The 21,884-nt window shown below is 49.9% G+C and overlaps 1 protein-coding gene across 1 annotated transcript in view; it reads right to left on the bottom strand.

Moving 5' to 3' along the window:
• The window catches only part of ZFHX3 (zinc finger homeobox 3), a 112,619-nt gene that overhangs the window by 58,109 nt on the left and 32,626 nt on the right, over positions 1-21,884 (bottom strand). The window contains exon 3 of the mRNA XM_059824871.1: positions 18,991-19,222. Within this exon, the coding sequence (XP_059680854.1) occupies positions 18,991-19,222 (232 nt within the window). The remainder of the gene's footprint in view (positions 1-18,990; positions 19,223-21,884) is intronic.

The following is a 21,884-nucleotide window of genomic DNA, read 5'->3' as shown; positions in this document are numbered from 1 at the left end:
GCAGGGCCCCGTCAGAGCTCCAGCACCCGTCCCGCCACCCTGCCCGCCCGCCCGTCCCCAGGGCCAGGGCTCGTGGGCAGCTGGGCGGCACGAGTGAAGCGGCGGGAGCTCAGAGCTAATCTCTGCGCCGGAGTGAATTCCCATCCTGTGCCGCCCGAGAGGCCCTGGAGGTGTCGGGGGCAGCCCCGGAGCCCGTCCCACTGCCTCGGGAAGAGGGAGCAGCCGGGTGGGGAGGGAGAGCACTCGCACTGGGAGAGGGGAGAAGCGGGGCCGGTCGGGGTGGTCAGGAGGAAGCAGCTTTGCAGGGGGAAAAGGCCTAAAGCACGGGGGAGAGGGGCTGAGCAGCAGCACCTGGAGCACAAATTCCTAACAGAAGAAATTCCTGTTTTGCATCCAACTCTGGCGCGGGCAGTGAAGCTGATTTTATGACTTATTTATTTATTTTGTCTTTGATGAACAGAAGGTTAATATAAGAACAACTCCTTGGCAAACCTTTAAGGGTAATTCAAGCGACACTGATGTGAATCAATGTTCCCTTTGTGAACGCATTACTTGGCAGAAACTGGCTTTTTGTAACCCCCTTAAACCTAGCTGGCAAAACAAAAAGAGAAAAAAAAAACGTCCTTCAAACAAAAGGATGAGGTGAAAATAAAGAGAGAGTCGACTGCACTTTATTCTCTTTCATAGAAGCAAATGGATTTGGTGCTTTTTATACATTAATCAATCAATATCACTGACTGTACATCAGCGGCGCAGCCAAGTTATGAATGACCTTTCTGGCAAAGAGGACACTTTTAATGCTCATAAGACTGCTCATAGCTTAGCAACTTTCCGAATTTATGCCTGCATGATTACCCCTTGGAGGCAGGCGCCCGTTAGCGCTGCACTAGATATGACAAGGTTAGTCCTTGCCAATTTGTGCAGAAGAAAGGAAACTGTTGACTGCGTGCGTGCGCGTCGTTGATGCAGTTGGCTGCTGCCTTCCGGATGGCGGAGGACACGCTCGCCCGACGCCAGGCAGCCGCCCCGCCTGCCGCGCTCCTTCGGACCCGAAGGAGACTCAGCCGGGGTCCAAAGCCGGCTGCGGGCCAGCAGGCGAGAGCCGTCTTCTGCAAAAATCTCAGTAAAGAGAGGAAGAGAGCTGAGCCCAAAGCAGCTTGCCCAAGGGCTGAAAGCAGCCATGGGACCTGGACAGCATTTCTGCCAGCGCCCCGACAAGAGCCCAGAGGCAGCGAGAGGCACACGAGCGTGTGCCGGGGCTGGAGGCCAGGCCATGGAGAACATCCTCCTTTCATCACTTCACTGGCCATATCGAGCTGGAACTGCTACTCTGCGCAGAGCCAGGGAAAGCACTGCCTTACACCGTCAACAACAGCAACGGACTGTGGGCAACGGCTTCCAACTCCTCTCTTCTTTTTTACATTATTTAAAAGAAAACAAAAAAGGATCCAGACCTCAGACCGCCACAGGGTCACCACTTCCCCGTGAGCTGTGACCCAGCTCTAGCAGGAGCACAGCCAATGTCAGGGTACTGCCATGCCTGAGACTTCTATTTCACATTTCTGACTTTCAGGCATTTTCAGATTTGTGCGTGTCCCTAGTCAGCTCCGTAAGTTCCCCAGTGAGATCCAAGCTCTCCCCCTTGGGTATGCTGGCCCCAGTACCACACTCTTCCTCCTCACTGCAGCTCCCTGAGCGCAGGGGGTTATCATCCCACCCGCTTTAAGAAACGAAACAGAAACTAATCACCTTGCTCATTTCAGAACCGTTCTTAACTTTTGAAAAGAATTGTGCTTTTCCACTTGATTTTAATCTTGCCATTCTTATCTTTTTTCGAGTCTTTCCCTCTGCAGCCTGCACCACTGGAGCAGCGTTCCATCTGATGGGTGCTTAACACGCCTCTTATTTCATATTAATTACCTTTCAGGGCTAGCAGCAGATTTTCTTCCTTGCCCTAGCTCTCAATCCTTCCTCTCTAATGGCACCCAATTTTGGAGGGCTTGACGCTCTATGCCAGTAAAAGGCACTGCAAAACCCCACTGCATCTTTCAAACAGCACATCCTTGACATACGGATGTTTCCTGCCTTTTCAGCATTTTCCTACGTCTGCCATTTTAAAAGAATCCTGGTGATTCTGGTGAAACCTCTTTTCCTTCCCTCCCTTTCACCAGTGCTGCCCCCTTGTGCGAGACGGTCCGAAACCGGCACCGTCCCTGGCCCCGCAGCCCTGGGCACTGCACCCCACGCCGCCGCTCTCCTCCTGGCACCCGCCGAGCGGCCATGGGGCAGAGGGTGGCATGCTGCACCCCTCAGCAGCTGGCACAACAGTAGCACAAGTGTAAACAGAAAGCTTAACACCAACCCAAAACTCCAGGGAGGTGAGTCAGTCACCGCCATAAGCTGTTCAGGCACCGGTGGCTGGGGCTCTCACCTGGAGGTCGGGGCTGGCTGGTTGGGATTGCTTCCACCAGGGCACCCCACAAGCGGGGAAAGCAAGGGGTCCCCCGCGCTGCCCAAGCACACAGCTGGGAGGAAGAGGATGGCATGGTGGGGAGTGGGTGCCTGGTGACCCTGGGGAGCTGCTGCCATGTGCCTGACCTCGCACACACGTCCTCCCTTGCCATCAATCAGTGGGAAAAACGAAATCCAGAGCGGAGCAGGCAGCGGCTGCTCGCTGCCGAGTGCCTCCAGGAGCTAGCATGAGTGCCCCTGACACCCGGCCGCTGTCCTCTTCTCCAGCCACTTCCGTGAGTTTGGGCAAAGGCCACCTGGAAGCGATGCCCAGGGGGGCAGGGGCCCGCAGAGCCCTGGCAGGGCACAGACAGCACCCAGTGCCTTGCACCCAGCCCACGGCCACCCGCAGGGACCTCTCTGAGCCGAGGTGGCCCAGGGCTCCTGCTGCTTTCGGGGGCACGGCAGAGGAGAGCAGCCGGACTCCCTCCCCTGCCGCTGTCTGAGGCCCCGCTCGGGCCCCGCTCTCCCGTGGGTGACGCTGCACGCTCGGGATCCCCAGACGGGTCTGCGCCAGTGCCCTCCGCAGCTCACGCCCGCGCTCCCGTTGTTACAGGGCGTTGTCGGCATCCCTCTGTCCCCTAAGCAGGAGCTCTCCACCCTCCCATCACTGCCTTCTCACGACACTGCTTGAGGCCATGGAAGAGGGACCCTCTGGTGAAGGGGTAATGGGGGGCATGCCCCATCTCGCAGCCCCTGAATCTCATCAGACCCATGACGGCTGGCGAGGCGCTGGCTCAGGGAACAAGGCACAGCAGGGAAAGGTCTGCTCACTCCGTATCGCCCACATGCCCGCCTCCCTTCGCTCGGCATCCAGGCTGCGACCTCTAACCCCTTCCAGACTGGAACAAAATAAACTCCGAGCAATCCTCCACACCACACACACACACGCACGCACAAAAGGGGAGGAAAAAAAAGAATAGGAGGAGAAAAGTGAGTAGGTGATGTGGAAAGGAGAGGTGGCTGCACAAGTGAAGTGGAACGGACAGGCACTGTGCGCTGCCAGATTGCCTGCCTGCCTGCAAAGGCCAAAATTAATGCCATTGTTTTGCCACAAAGGAGGCAGCAAAGTAGCAGCGGAGGCCAGAGAACGATCCTAAACACCAAGCCCTAATTCACCCTTCATAACAATAAAAAGGAGGATGGAAAAGGCCAGAACGCTTCAGCTTAATTGGTAACCAAATGAGAGAGTAGTTCCCAGAAAAGCAGCAGAAGCGTCTGCCCTGCATGAATACCAGCAAATCAGAAGAGCAAAGAAAAATGCTCGCAAGTCACGCTCAGTCCATCCCCACTTTCTGTCCCTTTGAGCCTGGGGGTGAGTGATAGCAGGGGCAGTGCAGGGGCCCCGCACGCACCATTCCAGAAGAAAGACGAGATTTAAGGGCTCAGGGTCCAACGCAGGACCAGGGAGGGCATTAAGCGGGGATGCACGCGGTGCATCGGGCCAGCTTGGGAAAAGGCCAGGACATCCCTGCAGGCAGACCAAAGGAAACCTGCACCTGACACACTGTATGGGAAAGAAACAACACGTTAGGACACGTGTGGAACAGGACAAAGAAATAAACACTGTCATTTATTTAATGAAGTGGCCACAGATGAATGAAAAGGCTGAGAAGAGGGGTAGGAAGAGGTATCTACACAGAAAAGGAGGAGAAGGTTAGCGCTGCTGGGTCTGAGAAGCAAAGGCGGCCTTGACAGGAGCATCCAAATGAAGGTGGGTTCAAGGGAGCTGGACCAATACTGCTCCTCTCATCCGCCAGTCTCTGGAGGACTGACAGTGAACATGGAAAAAATGCAAATTTGAAGCATATATGGATAATACTTTCTCATACAGCTCCCAATTAACCTTAGGAACTCGTGGCCTCAAGAAATCACTGAGGTCAAAACAAAATATATGGCAAGGGCATCAAGATGTACAACTTAGAAAAGCAAACTGACTGGAAGAAATAGAAACCCTCTTGCTTAAGGGCATGAACTAAATTTTAGCAGCAATAAGGATGAGACCTTGATTTGAGGTAGGTTATTATTTGTTTACAGGTCCCCAAATTTCCTTATGAAGCAGCTAGAGCAAGACATTGGCGCTGGCAGACATGTTACGAAACAATCTCAAGTTTTTAGTAGAAAAATAAACGTGTGTGGTAGCTCCTTCTTGGGTAGTTCTGAGGACTTTAATGCCATCACCAGAGGATCAACAGGCCTCACAGAAAGAAAAGGAAGAAAGTATACTTGAGAAATACAGGCAGAAATACCAGACCACTAGCAAGTACATAGGAGAGCGTTCTCCTGACACGCATGTCAAAGTAGACTTGACAGCAGTGAAAACGCTGGAGTGGGTCAGGCCAGGGCTTACTTCTAGCCCTGTGCCAGCTGCTGTAAAACCTTGTTTCACAAATCATCCCATTGATAACGTACACAATCTCATTTTGCCTATGACTCTTAAAGAAAAACAAAATCAATTTCAGAAACCGAGCTCTGTATCTTTGCAATTAAGTCTATAATCCTAACAAATGAGCTGCAGGATGACAATACTTTCCATTTTCATAATGCCTCCTCTGAACAAAGATCTCAAAGCACGTTTTTGTTTAGGTCAGACACTCTCCTTCTCCAGTCCTGCCAGTTAGATAAAGACCATCAGACACGTGCTCTTGCAGCAGAATGAAGTACGAGAGAATAAGGACAGGGAAAAGTCAGAAACAAACAGGAAAGGAACTGATGCTCTGCAGGGATATTCCCTGAAGGGAGGAAAGGTGCAGGACGTTCTCTTCCAGCATTGAGCGTGACCCTGCAGACTTGCATCAGCTTTTATAAACAAATGGTTCTCTTGTACAGGACAACGAAGCCTACACTGTAACCCAAATCAGCACATTCAGTGGCAACAAGCTTCAAATTCACTTGCTAAACAGGATGGCACATTAGCGTGCTGATGGTGCAAGGTCTGAAGGTGCAAGCTCTGGGAAAGCTCTCCCATGCTTGCTTTCTCTCTCTGGAACTGCTTTGGCTGACCAGTTGTGAGAGAAGCCTGCTCTGGTCACAGCAAGAAGTGGTATGGCTGAGAGTACTCTCCTTGCAGGTTTGGCACTAGGAAGGACAATTTTCCATCTCTGAAGACCTGAAAGAAAGACCCTGAGAAGGGACTCTACCTCTCCCTTCCAAGGATTGAAAAGCACATGGCAAACATCAAGGAATTCAGTTTGATAACCACCTTGAAGAGTAAGCAGACATTCTTCTTGTTCCATGGATGAAACCCTAAATCGAGAAGTAACTTATTTCTATCATGTCAGAACTGTAAAGTTGTCCAGATTTCTGGAGTTTCAGTCCCATTTTTTAACATCTCTGAGAACTGCTGAAACAAATTAGCAACATTTTTGTAATCTGTAAGTCAAAAATATTTAAAACGTCGAGGACAAAGCTAATGTGTGCTTAGTGTCTTTGCTAATCCAAGGCCCAGAGGTTGCTTCTGGACCCTGACTTACATCCTCCATAGGCTCACGCAGCGATCTTCCCATTACTATTTGCATTAAACATCTGGACAGGAGTTCTCACTGACAGCAAGAAGCAAATGTAACTTTCAGAAAACACATAGACATGTTCTGCTACAACCAGTGGTGCAAAAGTACCACAGGAGGAGGTATGAAGGGATCTTGTCCTGCAATTTCCTCTCTGATGAAAAGATGGAGCTGGAGACCAGAAATCCAGTGTAAATGTCCTGTGTGAGGAACAGAAGAGTTCCATGAAAGCATCCTTTGCATCCATCCAAACCATGTAGTTTCCTCTTTTGCAGAAAGTGTGGGTTTGCTTTCTCCAGGACGCACTGTCACAGCCCAGGACACATGGTACTGCCTCAGTCAGTCTCAGGGAGAGCTCTACGTTTAGACTGGCTCAGACACCCTTTTTAAAGAACTTTATATAAAAAAGTGCAACATTTTCAGGAGAAAGGAAAAAATACAGAATTACAGCTACAATGAGGGAGACTCCAACCAGTCGGTGCATACACCTCTCGAGAAACACAAACCGTCGCACATCCTCCTTCCCTGTTCTTACACTGCAATGGAATTGCAGAAAGAAAATAAGCTTGGCATTTCTGCCTCGGAGCATCCTGCCAAACTGGACCGTATGAGCTATCAATTACAGGGTGAGACCTTCAGAGGCAGGTCTGGGCCCCCTTGAGCTGGCAAGCTCTTGCCCACCGTCTCCTGATGCCCTGCTGATGCTTCCTCCAGAAAGGGAACTGCAGTCCTTGGCCAGGACTGGTGCTATTGCAACCCCTTTTCGGTGTTGGCATCAGAGAGGAGTCAATCCTGTTCCGGACCCTGAACAGCGGCAGTCAGGAACACGGTCACAAGTCTGGAGAAGACGTCTGGCTTCAAGCACAACTTTCATTTTTATCCCCCATCGCAGAACTCTGCCAGAAAGGCTCACTACTGATGGCACGTGCAGATGGGCAGGAAACAGCTGAGCTGAAGGGACTCCTGGAAACTGCCACCTCACAGAGGTGCTGCCGTGACACACAACCCAAGCGTGCAGCCAAGGCTAACCCCATCCCAGGGAAACGCTCTCAGCCTCTGACACTCCTCAAGGATGAGCCTGTACGACCAAGAGGAGACGAACTGGCAGAGCACCGCACTCCCAAGCCTACCACTGCTCTTCGAGAGTCATTAAGTGAGATTCCAGGCTGCCCACCACAGGGATAACAAAATTAAGTGTGGGTGGAGCTCTGTCAGCTGCGGCAAACCCTAAAGTAGAATCTGGCAGAATGGGGTCCTGCTTATATTTCCTACCTCTCCTCCTGGCATGGGTGCAGAGCTCTTCTGCGCTGGGGCTCCACAACCGGGTGGGCGGCGTAAAGCCGGGAAGGACTGTCTGGTCGCCGTGCCCCGCAGGACACCGGGGTGCTGCAATGGGGCACGGCTGCACCTCCACACGAGGAGCAGAGCAGCGCTGACGGACCAGGCTGGAGGTTTGTTCTGTTTTGCACAGAGTCCGGTGAGGCAGTTGGTTTGAAGCAGAGTTCTCATTCTGTATCGGTAATTACGCCCAGGAATCAGCAACTGCCGAGCCCAGCTGCTGGACCTTGCCGTACAGCAGCTCCTCAGCAAGGGCTCGAGCCCGAAGCCTGCAGGCAGTTCTGCCTCTCACAGCCCCTCCTCACCCTACTCCACTGTTTACTTATAAACAAGTTAAAAATCCTCGTTGCCTTTGAACAGAAAGCCTGTGCCCAGTTGAACATGACTGAACTTTTCTTTCTGCCACTGTCCTAACGTGTTATTGGGCAAATTAGTAGGAAAGAAGGTATCACGGTATCAGCAATTCTGTGCACTGGAGCTCCAGCCCCTTTCAGCTCAGGTCAACAGCAGAACAGGAAAAGAGACTCCGAGCTAATACACCAACAAAAGCATACAAGTGAGGCAACTCTCTAAACTCATTAACCTGTTAACACAGAAGAAGGTGTGTTCATTCCAGAAATATTTAATTTGAAGCTCAGTAGTGTGGAAAGGGAGAAAACAGCAGTGCAGCAATGGCTAGAACAGTCGAACCTGTAGGAAAGATAGTGGAGATGAGCTGCTACCATGCAAACTATGGAGATGAACATCATAAATTAGCGTTGATAGGAGAGGAACAGTCGCTGGAGCATGTGTCTCTAAGTTTTTGGAAGGCTTTTTTTCCTCCTTACCATGAGAACATCAAAGCAAGGGGCTCAGTCAGAGACAGCACCGGAGCAAGTGGGAGGTTTGGACAGAAGCAGCATGATTGTGCTGATGAAACTTCAAACATGAGCTGAATTTGCTGCTAATATGAATCCCGTGTCGCTCACACTGACATCTAACCCTTCTCCAACACATCTTGAGACAGGGCTGCAGTATCTACTGCTGTTCAACCTGCAATGTCTTCAAGGCTTTACTGATTCGCCCCAAAAAGGGAGAGCCCTTCAGTCTTGAATTTACCCTGCACCACTGCAACAACGACCTTCAAGTCCTCAAGAGAAGAGTTCCCTATTCTAAAACTGGAAGGGAGAGAGAGGAAGAGAGAAACAGGGAGGAGAAGCAGAAGGTGCAGCTGGCACTGGCAGCAGAGCTTTTGGTGACCAAACTCAGTCCTGAGGGCGAGACTGCAGGGACAGGGATGCAACTCTTCTGTGCCAAAGGAAACAGCAGCTCAGGCTCAGGAGAGATGCTGCGCTCTGACAACCTGGTTTCAGTCTGGCTCCGGAGTTTGTTTTGATGGGGAGAAAAAAGTAGAGTAGGAGAGGGACCAGGAGCTTCCCAGCGTTTTCCTACAGCATCTGGTGACGTTTTCTCCTTTACTTTTCTTAAGTGGAAAGGGCTTTAAGATGCAGCCGAACAAGAAAAAGAAAAACATTCTGGAACAAGTCAGCCGTCAGAGCTTCCTCTCTTTCTGCTTAATGAAAGCCATGAGCTCCCAGTGACAAGTGTCTGCTGGAGCTAGATGGGGAGTTTATGAGATTCCTGCCACGTTTCAGTGATATTACAGCATGCCTTTGGTCTGCCTTCCCCAGCCCAGCTATCTAACCACTTCCTTCCCGCCAGGCGCCTCCCATTAGAGAGTTTCATTAAGCGAATGCTCGGGGGTTTGTGTAGATTTCTGTTACCCCCCGCTTTACCAGGGGCACATGAAAAAAGTCATGATAAACATTAATAAAAACAAAATTAAAATGATTAAACCTTTCATATCCTTTAGAGATTATCTATTCACTGCTGGTTGGTCAAAACAGAGCTAAGGCACAACTGCTTTTTACTTTAAACTCAAAACCAACCCAAAAAAATAAATAACAAAGGAAATCTGCCTCTGCCAGATATTAAAGGGGAACCAACTTTATCCCTGCATTCTGTGAAGCTAGACCTCAACAGTCCCGTGGCGTCCCGTACGCACAAAGACAGAAAGATGCTGCTGGGACGGGAATAGCGGCCTCCAAAATTTGGCGGGGGAAAGGACGCAAGGAGGGAACGGTTACAGATTATGCTACAGAGTAATACCGGGACAGAGAAGTCTCTTTATGTGGACTTAGATGTCCCCTAAAGGGACTGACTTTCTCAAAACGTGTGGCTCTCCTCACATCTTCAGACCTCCCAAAGGAGTGAGCTGTGTACAGCATCCCTGACCCGCGGCTGCGAGATGTACATTTGCTGGATTTTGACAACCATTAAAGCAAAATGAAACTAGAGCAGAACCAAAAGTTTCCACCTGCCTCCCTGTCCCGCCACGAAGGAGAGAGCTGGCTATCTGCCCAGCCTCTGGACATCCTCCGGAGGAGACCCTGCGCAGAAACACCGCGACTCCTGTCAGGAGCTTGCTGGAAAGGTAAAAGGGCCTTAAGCCAGTCAATCCACAAAAAAAATGAAAAAATTCCGTAGAACAACAAAGGGGAGAGCAACAAGCTGTCCTCCTGCTTTAAATGAACACACATGACATGAGATCTTGGAAAACAAGACGATAATCCTGCATGTGGGGGTATTTGGTGGGGTTGGCACAGAGATCAGAAATGCTGCAGTAAAGGGGAACTGCAAGTTTAATCAGCTTAACATACATATCCCCAAGAGCTGTTTTCCTTTGTTGCTATTTCACGTATGTTATTTCACCGTGGGTGAATGTTTTCTCAAAACAGGACAATAGCTTGTCTTACTCCCTATGTCTGAGGACGAGACGACAGAAACGGATTTCCTCTTCAGACAACAAAGCTGTCGCACACCCCCAGCAGTAGGAAACAGCCCCCGGCAGAAAGCTGGGTGCATGCGACAAGGCACCCAACAGCCTCCCTGGCCCCCTCGCAAGTACCTGCTGCGGCCGGGCTGCTGCAACGCGCACCAAGCACTTCCATGATTCATATTCCGATGATTTGGTTGGATTTACACGCAGCACTTCGGAAACAACGACTGAGCAGGCTGCTGCCTTCAGGGGGTTACAGATAACATATTGGGAAAAGACAATATTGGGTTGCGGGGAGTGAGAGAGAGGTAAAAAGCCTGAGAGAAGCTAATGAAGCTGGGCAGCATTTGATGTTTGCACACAGGAGCTCAGATTGTCATTTGGGTTGGCAGATTATTAAACGTGTCAATCAAGGACAAGCCTGGAAATGGCAAGGGGAAGCATGCGAAGCGAGGTTAGCTGTTAAACACCAGAGGAAGGAATCTCGTATTGAGGAGGAGAGGGTGACTGGCAGCAGCACGAGACCAGAGGAGCTTCGCCAGCAGTAAGAGGCAGGGGCAGCGCGAGGAGATGGCGTGCAGAACATCATTTTGGAACTCCTGCTTGCACCAGGTGGGAAATTTCACACCAAATTCCTCAGCATGCAGCTCGCACATCACTCTTCCCTAGCCCTCTGCAAGGGCCACACGTTCCAGCCAGACAAATCTGCGTATCGCCAGCAGAGCCAGCGCTGTAGTGTGCTTTTGGCTGGTAGATGCTATAGTATAAACTCTGTATGCTGTTCTCCTGCAGACACTGTACAAGTAATCTGCTTTGGGAAGTTTTTGATTGTGTGCAATTAAGTCCCACGGAAAAGCGGAGAGAGGCTTACAAAAGCAAACTAATTATTCCTTTCTGGAACCCTCCATTACCTCTATCAGATGTAGGAGAGCAACATGCATGTTTCTCCAGCACTAGCAATGACCACATTTTCTTTAATTGAGATCAAGTGGAGTACATCAGATCTTAATAAATTTGAGTTACTTCAAGCAGGGAGAAACATCGTTTGGCATTACCCATTTTCACTTCAAAAGTCTTAAAGTTCCACCGGAAGTAAGGAGCCTGCAATCATGAAAAATCCACTCCAAAGGAGTGTCTCACATCCCTGTTGTAACAAATTACATTAATAATTACGCCAGGCTTGAGGCTTGTGAATGAGAAATGCCTTGCACGGTTGCCCACTCTTCAAGGTGGGAAGATAACAGGACGGTTCCCCTCACAGATTTCTGTGGAAGATCCCCTTCCCCTTTCTCCACTGTTGGTTCCACTTCATTTTACAGACAGGCCGATCACGATTCCTAAGTCCAGGGCATGGCTGCCAAAGGAAGGGAGAAACCGGAGAGCTTGGACAGGAGAGAGGGGAATTCAGAGAGCAACGCCTCTGCCTCGAGGAAGAAGATAATGCATTCTGCGGGACTTCCAAGTCACAAATTTAAGCTGACAAATGGGGCTGACATCAAGCCTCCCCTCTGCTAAATAGAAACTTTTTGTCTAAGAGAAACCTTTTCATACTGCAAACCACATCCTGAGTGTTTCATGAACAAATCTGCTCCTGATCACACGGGAACGTGCTTCCGTTCCCATTTACCATCACCTCTCTCCTGACGGCGATGCCTTCACATCCCTGGTGCAGCTACAAAACTGCTTTTAAGAAAGAGGAACATTAGCAAAGTGTTTCATATGACTCAGAGTGAAAACAGAGGTGCAAGCACCATATGAGCACCCAGCTGTCTGCAAGCACCACAGGCAGAGCCAAGCTGAGTTTGGTAACTACTATTTTTAAACCACATGGGGTTTTCTCATCTGGCAACTGCTCTAGCTGTACCTCAGTTCTGTTTACATACTCGGTTTCATTAAAAATGCACATCCTGATTTCAGTCTCCAGTCTGCAGCCCTTCAGAAGGTTGAAAACTGAAATACAAGGAGGATGTGGACGGACAGTGCATCCGCCTCTGCCTGGGGGGCAGAGAGAGGGGAAAAGCGGGAGCCACGGGGTATCCCCTCCTCCCAGGGAGCTCTGGGAGCCAGCAGCTTTCAAGGGTTACCACAACAGAGCTCTACCGTAAAGGTACTCCTCTAAGTAACTGTGATCAACCTGCTTGGAGCGGAAAGAGTGGCCGGTCCCTCGCTGTTTGCTGGCAGAGTGAGCAGCATGGATGCTCCAGGAAGGCCAGGCACGGGAAGATGGGCAGGCAGCGATCCTCCTGCTGACACCCGCTCCAGCCCCTTTCCTGCCCAAACAAAGGGGCTTTTGACTGCGCTTGGCCGAGTTTAGCAACGGCTTCCAGAGCGCCTGCCCTCACCCTTCACACGCGAGGGCCCCAACAATGACTTTGTGTGTTGGAAGAGGATGGCTGCGAAGGATTTGGCGGAGATTAGCAGCATTGCTAATCAGTATGTCCACCATAGGGGACTGGTTCTCCGCAGTGCAATGGGGAGACTGCGGCATCCCTTGGCAGTACGTGTCCAGCAAAATAATTCTTCAAAAACTACAAGTGGTATCTCTGGCTGGCTTAGCCTGGTCTTAGGGGAACGCTCCCATCTCCACAAGGACAAAGAGGCTCTCCAGAAGTATACAGTGCTAAGAAAAGAAATCTAGAGCCACACTGAATAGAAGATATTCTTCTACTTTATTTTTAGCCTTCCTAAGGATTTTCACAGTAAGGATACAAAGCTTTGTAAAATAGTCTATAGGATGACTCACAGAGCTGAGAAATTGTCAGCATTTCCCACTAAATAGTACATGACTTTTCCACAAGTCATCTTATTTGTCCCACAAAGCTCTGTAATGGCCTCCAGCACAAATGTAAGGATCAACAAATTTGATTTTTTTGGGCTCACTTGCCACATTTTTTGTTGTTGTTTTTTCAAAAGCATTCTCAAGAGTCCCACAGATTGTGTCCAGATTGTGGTACTCAGACTGCCTTGGAAAAGGAGAAGGAGAAAGGTGCATGTCTTTTCCTTGCTGTGCTCCGCTGCCTCCTTGGACAATGCGGGGTGGTCTCGGCCTCAGCTGCTCGTGCCTCAGGGAGGAACCTCTCCTCCAGCCGTGGAGGCACTGCACAGCTTGTTTGTACCAACACAACTCCTTGGCCATGCAAATTGTCCTCTGCCTTTACATCTGCTAGAATCTCCGTTTCCTGTCCAAGATGCCAACAAATTTGGGACTCATACGAGAGCGTGATCAAAATGAAACTCCTGGGCATCACAAAAGCCTAGGGGGTCTCTTGCCTCAGCTCCACCTGACCCTTCTGGATCTAGTTATTCTCCTGCGGAGCCCAAGCATGAAGTGTTTCCGCCTCAGGGACCTCAGCTCAGCTCAAGCAACAGGACCTTCTCCTGACTCGAGGAGTGTGGCAGACCCTGACCCGTGCAGCCGCATGAAGCAGCAGTCCCAGGCCAGGGACGCCCAGGACTGGTGCAGGTGAGGAACGCGGACACCTGACAGACACCTGACGGCCTTCTGCCCTACACAGCGGGAAAAGCGGGCAAACCCCCTCTGCTCCTCCCACAGGAGGACAGCTACGGAAAGGGAGAGCAGATGGGGATGGAAAACAGGAAGAGTCAGGACAAACAGGTAAGGGAGGAAACAGATTAATTATGAAGAGCACTTGCCTAAGGAGAAACAGGCTCAGCAGCCGGGGCTGTAACAAATCCACACCCGTGTGGATGGCACGCAAAGAGTGATGCGACAGAGTGAGCAGGGGGCTGCGTGCGCCCCTGTGCAACGCACGCTGGAGACGAAGCGGCAGTCCCACTCTGGACCGGCTACTCCATGCACGTCTGTCCGGGTTATAAAACGGGCTGCCTGTACTCGATGCCTTCTAGAGGAAACACTTTCAAAGCCAGCATGAAAATTTGGTGCAGGTTGTTTCACTCTTATTTCTATCATTATCTAATGAGTCATAAGTGCATCCATCCCTACATCTTGAGAACGTTTTGTTTTTTATTATGTTTTTTTTTTTTCCCTTCTCTAAACCCCCATCATTAAAAATCAATTAGCTTATGGGTAACATTATACAGATGCTTCTGCAGCAAGGGGCTGACATCTGCAGTGGCAGCAGCCCATATACTACAGCAATAGATGTCCAAAAATACCCCACAGAGGAAAATAAACCCCCACCCCTAAAGCTGTATTCTTTCTGATCAACAAAACAGCTGAATGTCCAGCCTGGGCCCATTCCCTGTCTGCTGCATAATTAGCACACTTCTCAGAGCAAGCAGTAAAGTTTAATTGTCTTTAATTATCCAGTTCAAGGAGGATTGGGTTTCTTGCCTGATGTCCATACAACTTCCCTGCCAACGACTTCATCATCCCTTTACTGGAAGCAGAGTGTAGCTTCCAAAGCTCTCCTCCGTAAAAGACACAGAAGTTTCAGTGAGGGCTGTGTGGCTGGCACAAGCAGAGACAAAGGCCCTTGTGTCTACAAGGCTGTTGCTCAGGCTGCTGCATGTGTTTTCTGTGTGGTGGGAGGGAATGAGTTGCAACTAATATGCAATCAAGAACCATCACAATTACAAATGTAAATGAGCAGGCAATTGGCACTGACCTTTGCAGATTGTTAGAGGACTAATTAAGGTATGATCAGACACCTTCTTCCAACAGATCGAGATGCATCTATACAAGCAAATATCTACGCACCGCCCCAGAGACAGCAACGCTTTTTCCTACATGCTTGCACACACCAGCGAGTACGTACACACAGATGGACATGGTGTCTAACCCCGGCACCTGCTCTCTGCCACAGAGCAAACAGGACGGAGCGGGAAGGGGAAGAAGGCAACTCCACTCACTCGGTCTACGCCGTCCCACTTCACACAAGGCGACGGCAGGAGGCTGAGCTACTTTCCATTACTGCAAGCAGCAGTTTTATTTAAAGCTGGGGATGAGGAGATTGGCACAAACTGGATGAAGTTAGGGAAAGAAAAAAAGGATAAAGAATCTTCCAGCATTTCTAGCAAAGCCACAAAGGTCTCCAGCAGCAGCAGGAGCAATCGTGGCTGTCGTGTGCCGGCACCTCGCCTTCGGTCACGGCTGGCCCAGGGGTCTGCCCTGGAAGCAGCAGCAGCCGGCTGGACCCCACTGTCCCCTGGAGACTCCGGACCCCTTACAACATGATCCCCCGTGCCCGCTTCCCCTCGGTGACAGCACAGCCGACTGGAGCGTGAGGAGAGGGATGATGTCTCACACTACTGCTGAGGCACACCAGTGGCTGGCCAGCCAGACCAGCGAGAAACCAGACCAGCGCACGAAGGGAACGGTTTTCTGCCAGCTCGGCCCTGCTCCGAGCACCTGCAGTTCTACGGGGAGAGAAGACAGGCGCTAGTCAAGGTCCTGCTCAGGGCCTCGGCCTTGCCCCTCGGGTGCCGAGCACCTCCCGGGACGGGGCTCCCCAGCCCCCCCGGGCAGCCAGTCCAGGGCTGGGCCACCCTCCCAGGGGGAGTTCTGCAGAAGGCAGAAAAGCTGTGGGGACCGAAATGTTGTAAGAGCCCTCACAAAGAGCGGTGGTAACAAAAGGGGACTCGCTTTGGAAAAAAACACAGGCTGATATTGTATTTGTACGGAAAGTGAATTCAAACACATATAATTAACTAGAAGGGAGAGAGAATCACCGCGATGATTACCAGGGAGTAACAGCAGCATCAAAACAAACCACTGCACTTGTAATGCAGCAAACCAGCAAAAAAGTCAGCATCCCTTTGGGCCCTCTGACAGAGACGTGTCACAGATCAGAAAAGCGCTTTCTGCTCCAGGCGTCTGAAGCACAGGGAAGACTTTCCTGTGTTACGCGTTATCGCCAGAGACTCTCGTCAAAAGGCAGTGAGGAAAGTCCACCTAGCCCTCAGAAAAAAACAGTAAAAACCAAACGGGGATACCGTAGAGAAACCATCATACTATACAGGAGGAAGAAATGCGGAGAGCCATCTGCAAACCCCGAGTGCGGCCCTGCCACGAAGGAAGAGCGTTTCCCAGGCTGGCAGCATCGTGCTGGGAAGACCCACTGGTGAAGCCTCACTGAGCAGTGCGTGCTGCTCTCCCGAACGGGTCTAACACCAAATACACCAGCAAAGTTCAAAACCAAGAGAAAACAAACATGTCAGAAGAGTGAACTTAAGCCTAGGTACGTGCATATTCCTGCTACACATCTGACACCCAAAACTACAGAAAAATAACAACAGCCAGCTAAATAATAAATAACAGCAGCATTTTATAACGCCGGAAGTTTAAACGTCACAGAAAAAAGGGAAGGATCAGCCTGTTCAAGGCAGATCTTTTTACGCGTGAAGAAATGAGACTGAATAAATCAAAGCCGAGAAACAAATTCTTGTGCCCTGCAAGAGGCCAACCTTGCCAGCCGCGAGGACCACTGCTGGGTGCCGGGCAGTGCCCCCGCGCGCCCCGACACCCAGGAGCAGAGGCACCAGCCTGGGCACCCCCCGGCGCCCACCAGGGCTGCCTGGCTGCGGCTCGCGGCGTCCCGAGGCGCCTTCCCTCGGGATACGTCCTCAGCCCAGCCCGGAGCTCAGCCCAGCCACTGGCCTGGGGCTACAGGGCCACCCCGCTTTATATTCCAGTTGATGTTCTGATACCGTAACGGGATCAGAATAAACGGGAGACGAAAGCGCCTGTTCTCCCCCACAGGGGTACTGCAGCTTCTCACCCAAATCCGACTCCTGTCACTGTGGGGAAACCGGGCCAGCGCCTCGTGCCTGTGGCTGCCGGCGCACTGCCGAGGTGTGCCCGCTCAGCCTCGCTCGACAATGGGCTGGAAGAGTGTTTGAAAGGAAATATCTCAGGTCAAAGCGACCTGCAAAACAGATCAGAGGTTCCCTGCCTTTGCATTCTACAGACTCTTATTCTTACTTGTATTTTTAATCTTTGAAATAAAATACAATAAAGAAATTCTTAGTGTCTTGTTTGCCGTCAGCTTTTGTTGAAGAACCAACAAGCTTAATGGAGATTATCTGAAGCCATTTGAAAAAGTAAAATATTTTTAAACTGAGATTTCCTTTCAGTGGCTTGTCAAGCCTTTTAGTTAAAAAAAATTTACTTTTTAAATGATCACCAAATCCTTCTCGCTCCCAGCTAGTCAGCTTCCGTACTCTCAGTACCTGCAATGTCATAATCCTGGAGGATGTACAGGGAAAGATAAGGTTTCTAAAGTAAGGTTCTAAAGTACACAAAAAATTTCTGAAGTAAAGAAAGAATTTCAAGATCGTTCTGCATATCACAAAAGGGCACAGATGGTTTCTCCTCTCTGTTCGTTTTGCTTTTAAGAAAACTCACAAACCATATAACACTGGTCAACATATCCTTTTGAAATCTGAATGTTTTTCTACAGACCATCGCAGAGAAGCGGAACGGCTGTAAGAGCTACTGTCCCCTCCGGGATGGTGCGGCAACCACAGCACGCTTTCGCTGTCACCATGACCTTTGGGAAGGCATATTCCATGCCCTCGACTCCGCTGGCTGCCGAGTTCACAGATCGGTCACTTTTTTCCATGAGACTGAATTTAACTCTTAATGAAAAATCTCCCCTTCTACTTTTTGGTTGTTTTGCAAGTATTTCAGACCCTTGTTACTAACATGCATAACAGCAATGCAACCCAGGTCTTAATCCAAGAGACATTTCTAAGACCCACACGTATTTTCCTCCCGCTGGTTCTGCTTTCCTTTCGCAACGCCTCTAAGCTAAGATCACTTTCCTTGTCTCTATGTGCATTAATTGCAGAATGCCAGTTCCTCAGAGCGCTTTTCTGTAAGACTTAGCTGTTTCAACAGCAGCCATGGAGGAAAGTTCTGCTTGAAGCTGCGATGAGGGTTGTGAAGGCTTTTGCTGGCATCCCCCACCTCCAGCACCTTCACATCCCTGACAGCACTTGTACCAGCTGACTCAGGCAGGCTCTCCTCCTCCTCCTTCCAAAGAGGACTTCATGAGGTCTTACTTTTTCCTAACAAAAAACTTCTTAAGCCTTTAAATTATTAAACAAAGTACAATTTCTGTTTTGCCCAGCCTAACTGTCCCCTTTAAGGCACATTTCCTCTTGCTAGATTCACAACTGCAATCCCTTTCCTATTAGCTGTCCTTTCTGTATGAGCGAACGCTCTGTCCGAGCCCTTCAGTGTATCCACCTTGTCAAGAGGAGACATGGAAAACAGACAAACACTTGCCCCTTCTCCTGCCCAGCCCTCTCAACCAGCTCCTCCTCACAATCCAATGTGGCTGAAATACTAGAAATCAATGAACAAGCTGGGACAGGTTCGCACGGGCGCTCAGGACATCACTTGACACATGGGAAAACATCTACAAAAAGTATAGTGCGCTAGTCTGTTAGCGTTGTCCAAATGCGATGGTATCTTTAGACGCTCACACAGTATTCCACCGTTTAAGACACTAACCAGAACAAACATACACACCTCCACATGTCAAACTTGCATTTAGCCCCACTGGAATAGAGGGGACCACTTACAAGTGGGAAACGAAGCACGTGCCTAAGTATGTGGTGTTTCAGAGCCACCACCCACGGGCCCCATGAGGCAGAGCGACGCTGGACGCTGCAGGTACAACAGAGGTCTTGTCCTACCGCGGGGCAGCTGGGCCTTCCGTAACGTATTATCGCTATCAGCAACTGCCATCCCCACGGTGGGGAAGAGAAACAAGAAAGTCACCGAGCTTGACGTGAAACCGCGCAGAGGGTCTGATGCCGCTAGTCAAATCCTGTGACGCAGAGGAGCCAAGAGCCCGACCCTGTTCATGCAAGGGAGGCAGCACTCACCAGCCTCGGCAGCTGGACACTTCCGGATGGTGAAGATCTGTCCCAGGTCTTCCTCTTCTTCAGGGAGACCTTTCTGGAGGCGCTGCAGCTTACGGAGGCTTTCACTCCGCTGGTGTTTCATGGAGCGCACGTGCTGGATGAGGTTCAGCTTGGCCTTGGTGGAGTAGTTACAGAGGACACAGTGGTAATAGCAGCTTTCACCCTCAACCCCGCTCTCGTGATGCTGAAGGTGCTGTGAAGAACAAAGTAGAGAGATGTGAATTTCCTGTATCGTCTCCAGCCTCCCTGGGTTAGTCCACTGTAAATTGCTAAAAGCCACCCGGGAATTAAGTAAGAAACCACATTTTGACAAAGACACAGTAAGATCAAGCCTGTTTATTCTCAAGGCACCATGTACTCTCCTGCTTAGAAACAAAAAAAAAAAAAAACCACCACACTGAAACGAGCACAGAAGCAAACATCGAGATAGGCAAGATCATCTCCTTCAGTGAAAGAAAATACCAGATCCAACATTAACAACTATTCACAACCTATGCGTGGCTAATTCTTTCATACTTAAAGCTTATCCTGGGAGGGGATCCAACTTCATGTCAAACAGATAAAATGAAACTTGATAAATTCTCATTGAAAACTAAGAAGAATAAAACCAAAGCAATCCTAGAACACAATGAACCCATTAGATCGAGAGGTCCTGGAAACAGCATACAGAAGCGGAGCGTGTGCCATCCTATCCATCATCCAGCGCTCTGCTCCCTGGCATCTAGGTTTTACTGCCTTGGATCTGGAAGAAAGCAGCAGCCTGGCCTGGAAGACGGCCGGGACAGCAACCCAGACTGAAAAGCCGCTGGTGAGCATGCAGCTGGGTATCACTGCAAGAGGTTAGCACTTGGAAAAGAAATCTCGTCACCCTCTGAAGCCATGCTATCGCAGCCAATATAGCTAATTCGAGGGTATTACACCTTGATTATTTGACAAAATCTATCAGTCGTCTGGCACAGAGGTCCATGCTGCAAGGGAAACGAATAGCTATTTTATACCATGGATCCCAAGGATATGCCTATTAGTTCTGAAAACAGAGGGAAGAATTCGCTGCTTACAGGTGTATCAGCTGCCATGGCACAGCCGCTCTCCGTTCAGTTTGGGCAGCAGCAGGGCTGAGAGTTCACAGTAACCTTCCCAATTCCCACGGTAAGGGCTTATCACAAGTTGAGGAAAAACGCACACCAAAGACAAACGACACGAAAGATTCCTCACCGAAGGCCATTTGGTGTTTCCACCACAGACCTACATTTCAGCAAGGCAATACTCCGTGCCAGCTCCTACCCTCCAACCTCAAGACCTCTTTTTGTCTTCTGGGTCATCTCATGAAACTCCTCCCTCACCACACACTTCACCCAAGGCACCTAAGTAAGGCGACTTGGACATGACTGCAAGGTTTCTCAATCAAAAACATTGCCTACGTGCAGCCAGGACCTTCTGGTAAAAATTCTGACGTGTATTATCTCAGTTACAGCTAAGATAAGATTAAAGACACATATTACCCAGTGCTGTGTGCTTAGCTATCACGGAGGAAGGAGAGCCCTCTGAGTCTAGGAATGATTAAAAATAAGATAGGAGCTGATGCTGAGGCTTCTGATTGGAAGGGTGAGAGAAGAGAATAAATGTATTCTAGATCTGGCTAATTAGACTAGCCTCTTTTGGGATTGCGATGTATTTAATTAAATTCACTGTAATATTTGAAGAATCCACTAGGGCACTAATCCCACTGGTGCCCTCAAAAGATTTTTTGCTGTTTTCCCTCATAAGAACTTCTTCTGCCTCTCATTTCTATTGTTTGCATGCATTGCCCTCTTCCTGAGCCAGAAAAAGAGAAATGGCTTAAGACATAAAAAGCGAAGGTTAGCGAGCCAGTCACAAGAGCCACGCTCGCGTGGCCTGGCTTAACCAGCCTTGCTCTGCCCTGCTCAGAGCCGACCTCTGCAATAAAACTTCCCCGCCGCCCCGTCTCGCTGCAGGCCGGGGGTCTCGCTCCAGGAGACGCGCGGCAAGCCCCACCTCCCATCAGTCGAGAGGCGCATTGGGGAAGCCCCCGTCCTACAAACACCGCGTTCAAGCTCAGAAAGTGCCAACGGGCTCAGCAGCAGCTTCTGCGAGAACGCAGAGGAAACCCCTAGTGAGCAATTAGAGAAAAATCTGGTCACGGGTTCAAGGAAATATTAAGGACATGGTATCTGTGGGAACCAGAGGCACAGTCTGTACTGCTCTCATTTAAAAGGAGATCTTCGGAAAACGTTTGCTTTAAGCAGTTTGATAAATGCGTCTTATTTCCTGCTCTTCTTTTGCTCCCACTCCAGGCACGTTCAGATACCCCTTGTGCTCGGGTCAGCTTCACCTGCCTGTCGTGCTGGGGGAGTCAAGACCTGAGGGTGCCAACACCACCAAGCCCACCCCGGACACGGCGTGACATCGCACGCCTACCTCTGATCACATCAGTCTTCCAACGGAGCAAAGTAGCGGGCCAGACTAAGACAACATGACGGCCGAGCAAGTACTAGCTGTGAGCTGCTGGAAGTGATGAAACGCTGGACAAGCGTAGTTATTGTCCATCACACTGTTAAGTTTTCCCCTTGTGAGAATTTATCCATATCACAGAAAACAAACTCAAAATATTAAACCAGAACATCGTTAGAAGACAAATCAACTTGAAAATCAAAGGAATATATTGTTCCTAGGAAAACCAACCAACTTCTGTCAGAGAACATTGATTTCTGCAAGTCTGAGGGAGTGTTCGCCCCCTCCCTCTCAACGATAGGAAACTTCCAACATCTGGTTCTTCACGCATGGCATGCAAAGTATTGATCAGGTTTAGTCAAAGCTCCACTTTAAATCAGAAA

This window comes from Gavia stellata, chromosome 15 (genome assembly GCF_030936135.1).
Source record: "Gavia stellata isolate bGavSte3 chromosome 15, bGavSte3.hap2, whole genome shotgun sequence".
NCBI lineage: Eukaryota > Metazoa > Chordata > Aves > Gaviiformes > Gaviidae > Gavia > Gavia stellata.
The sequence above is the reverse complement of the archived record's forward strand: the minus strand, read 5'-3'. Positions and strand labels throughout refer to the sequence as shown.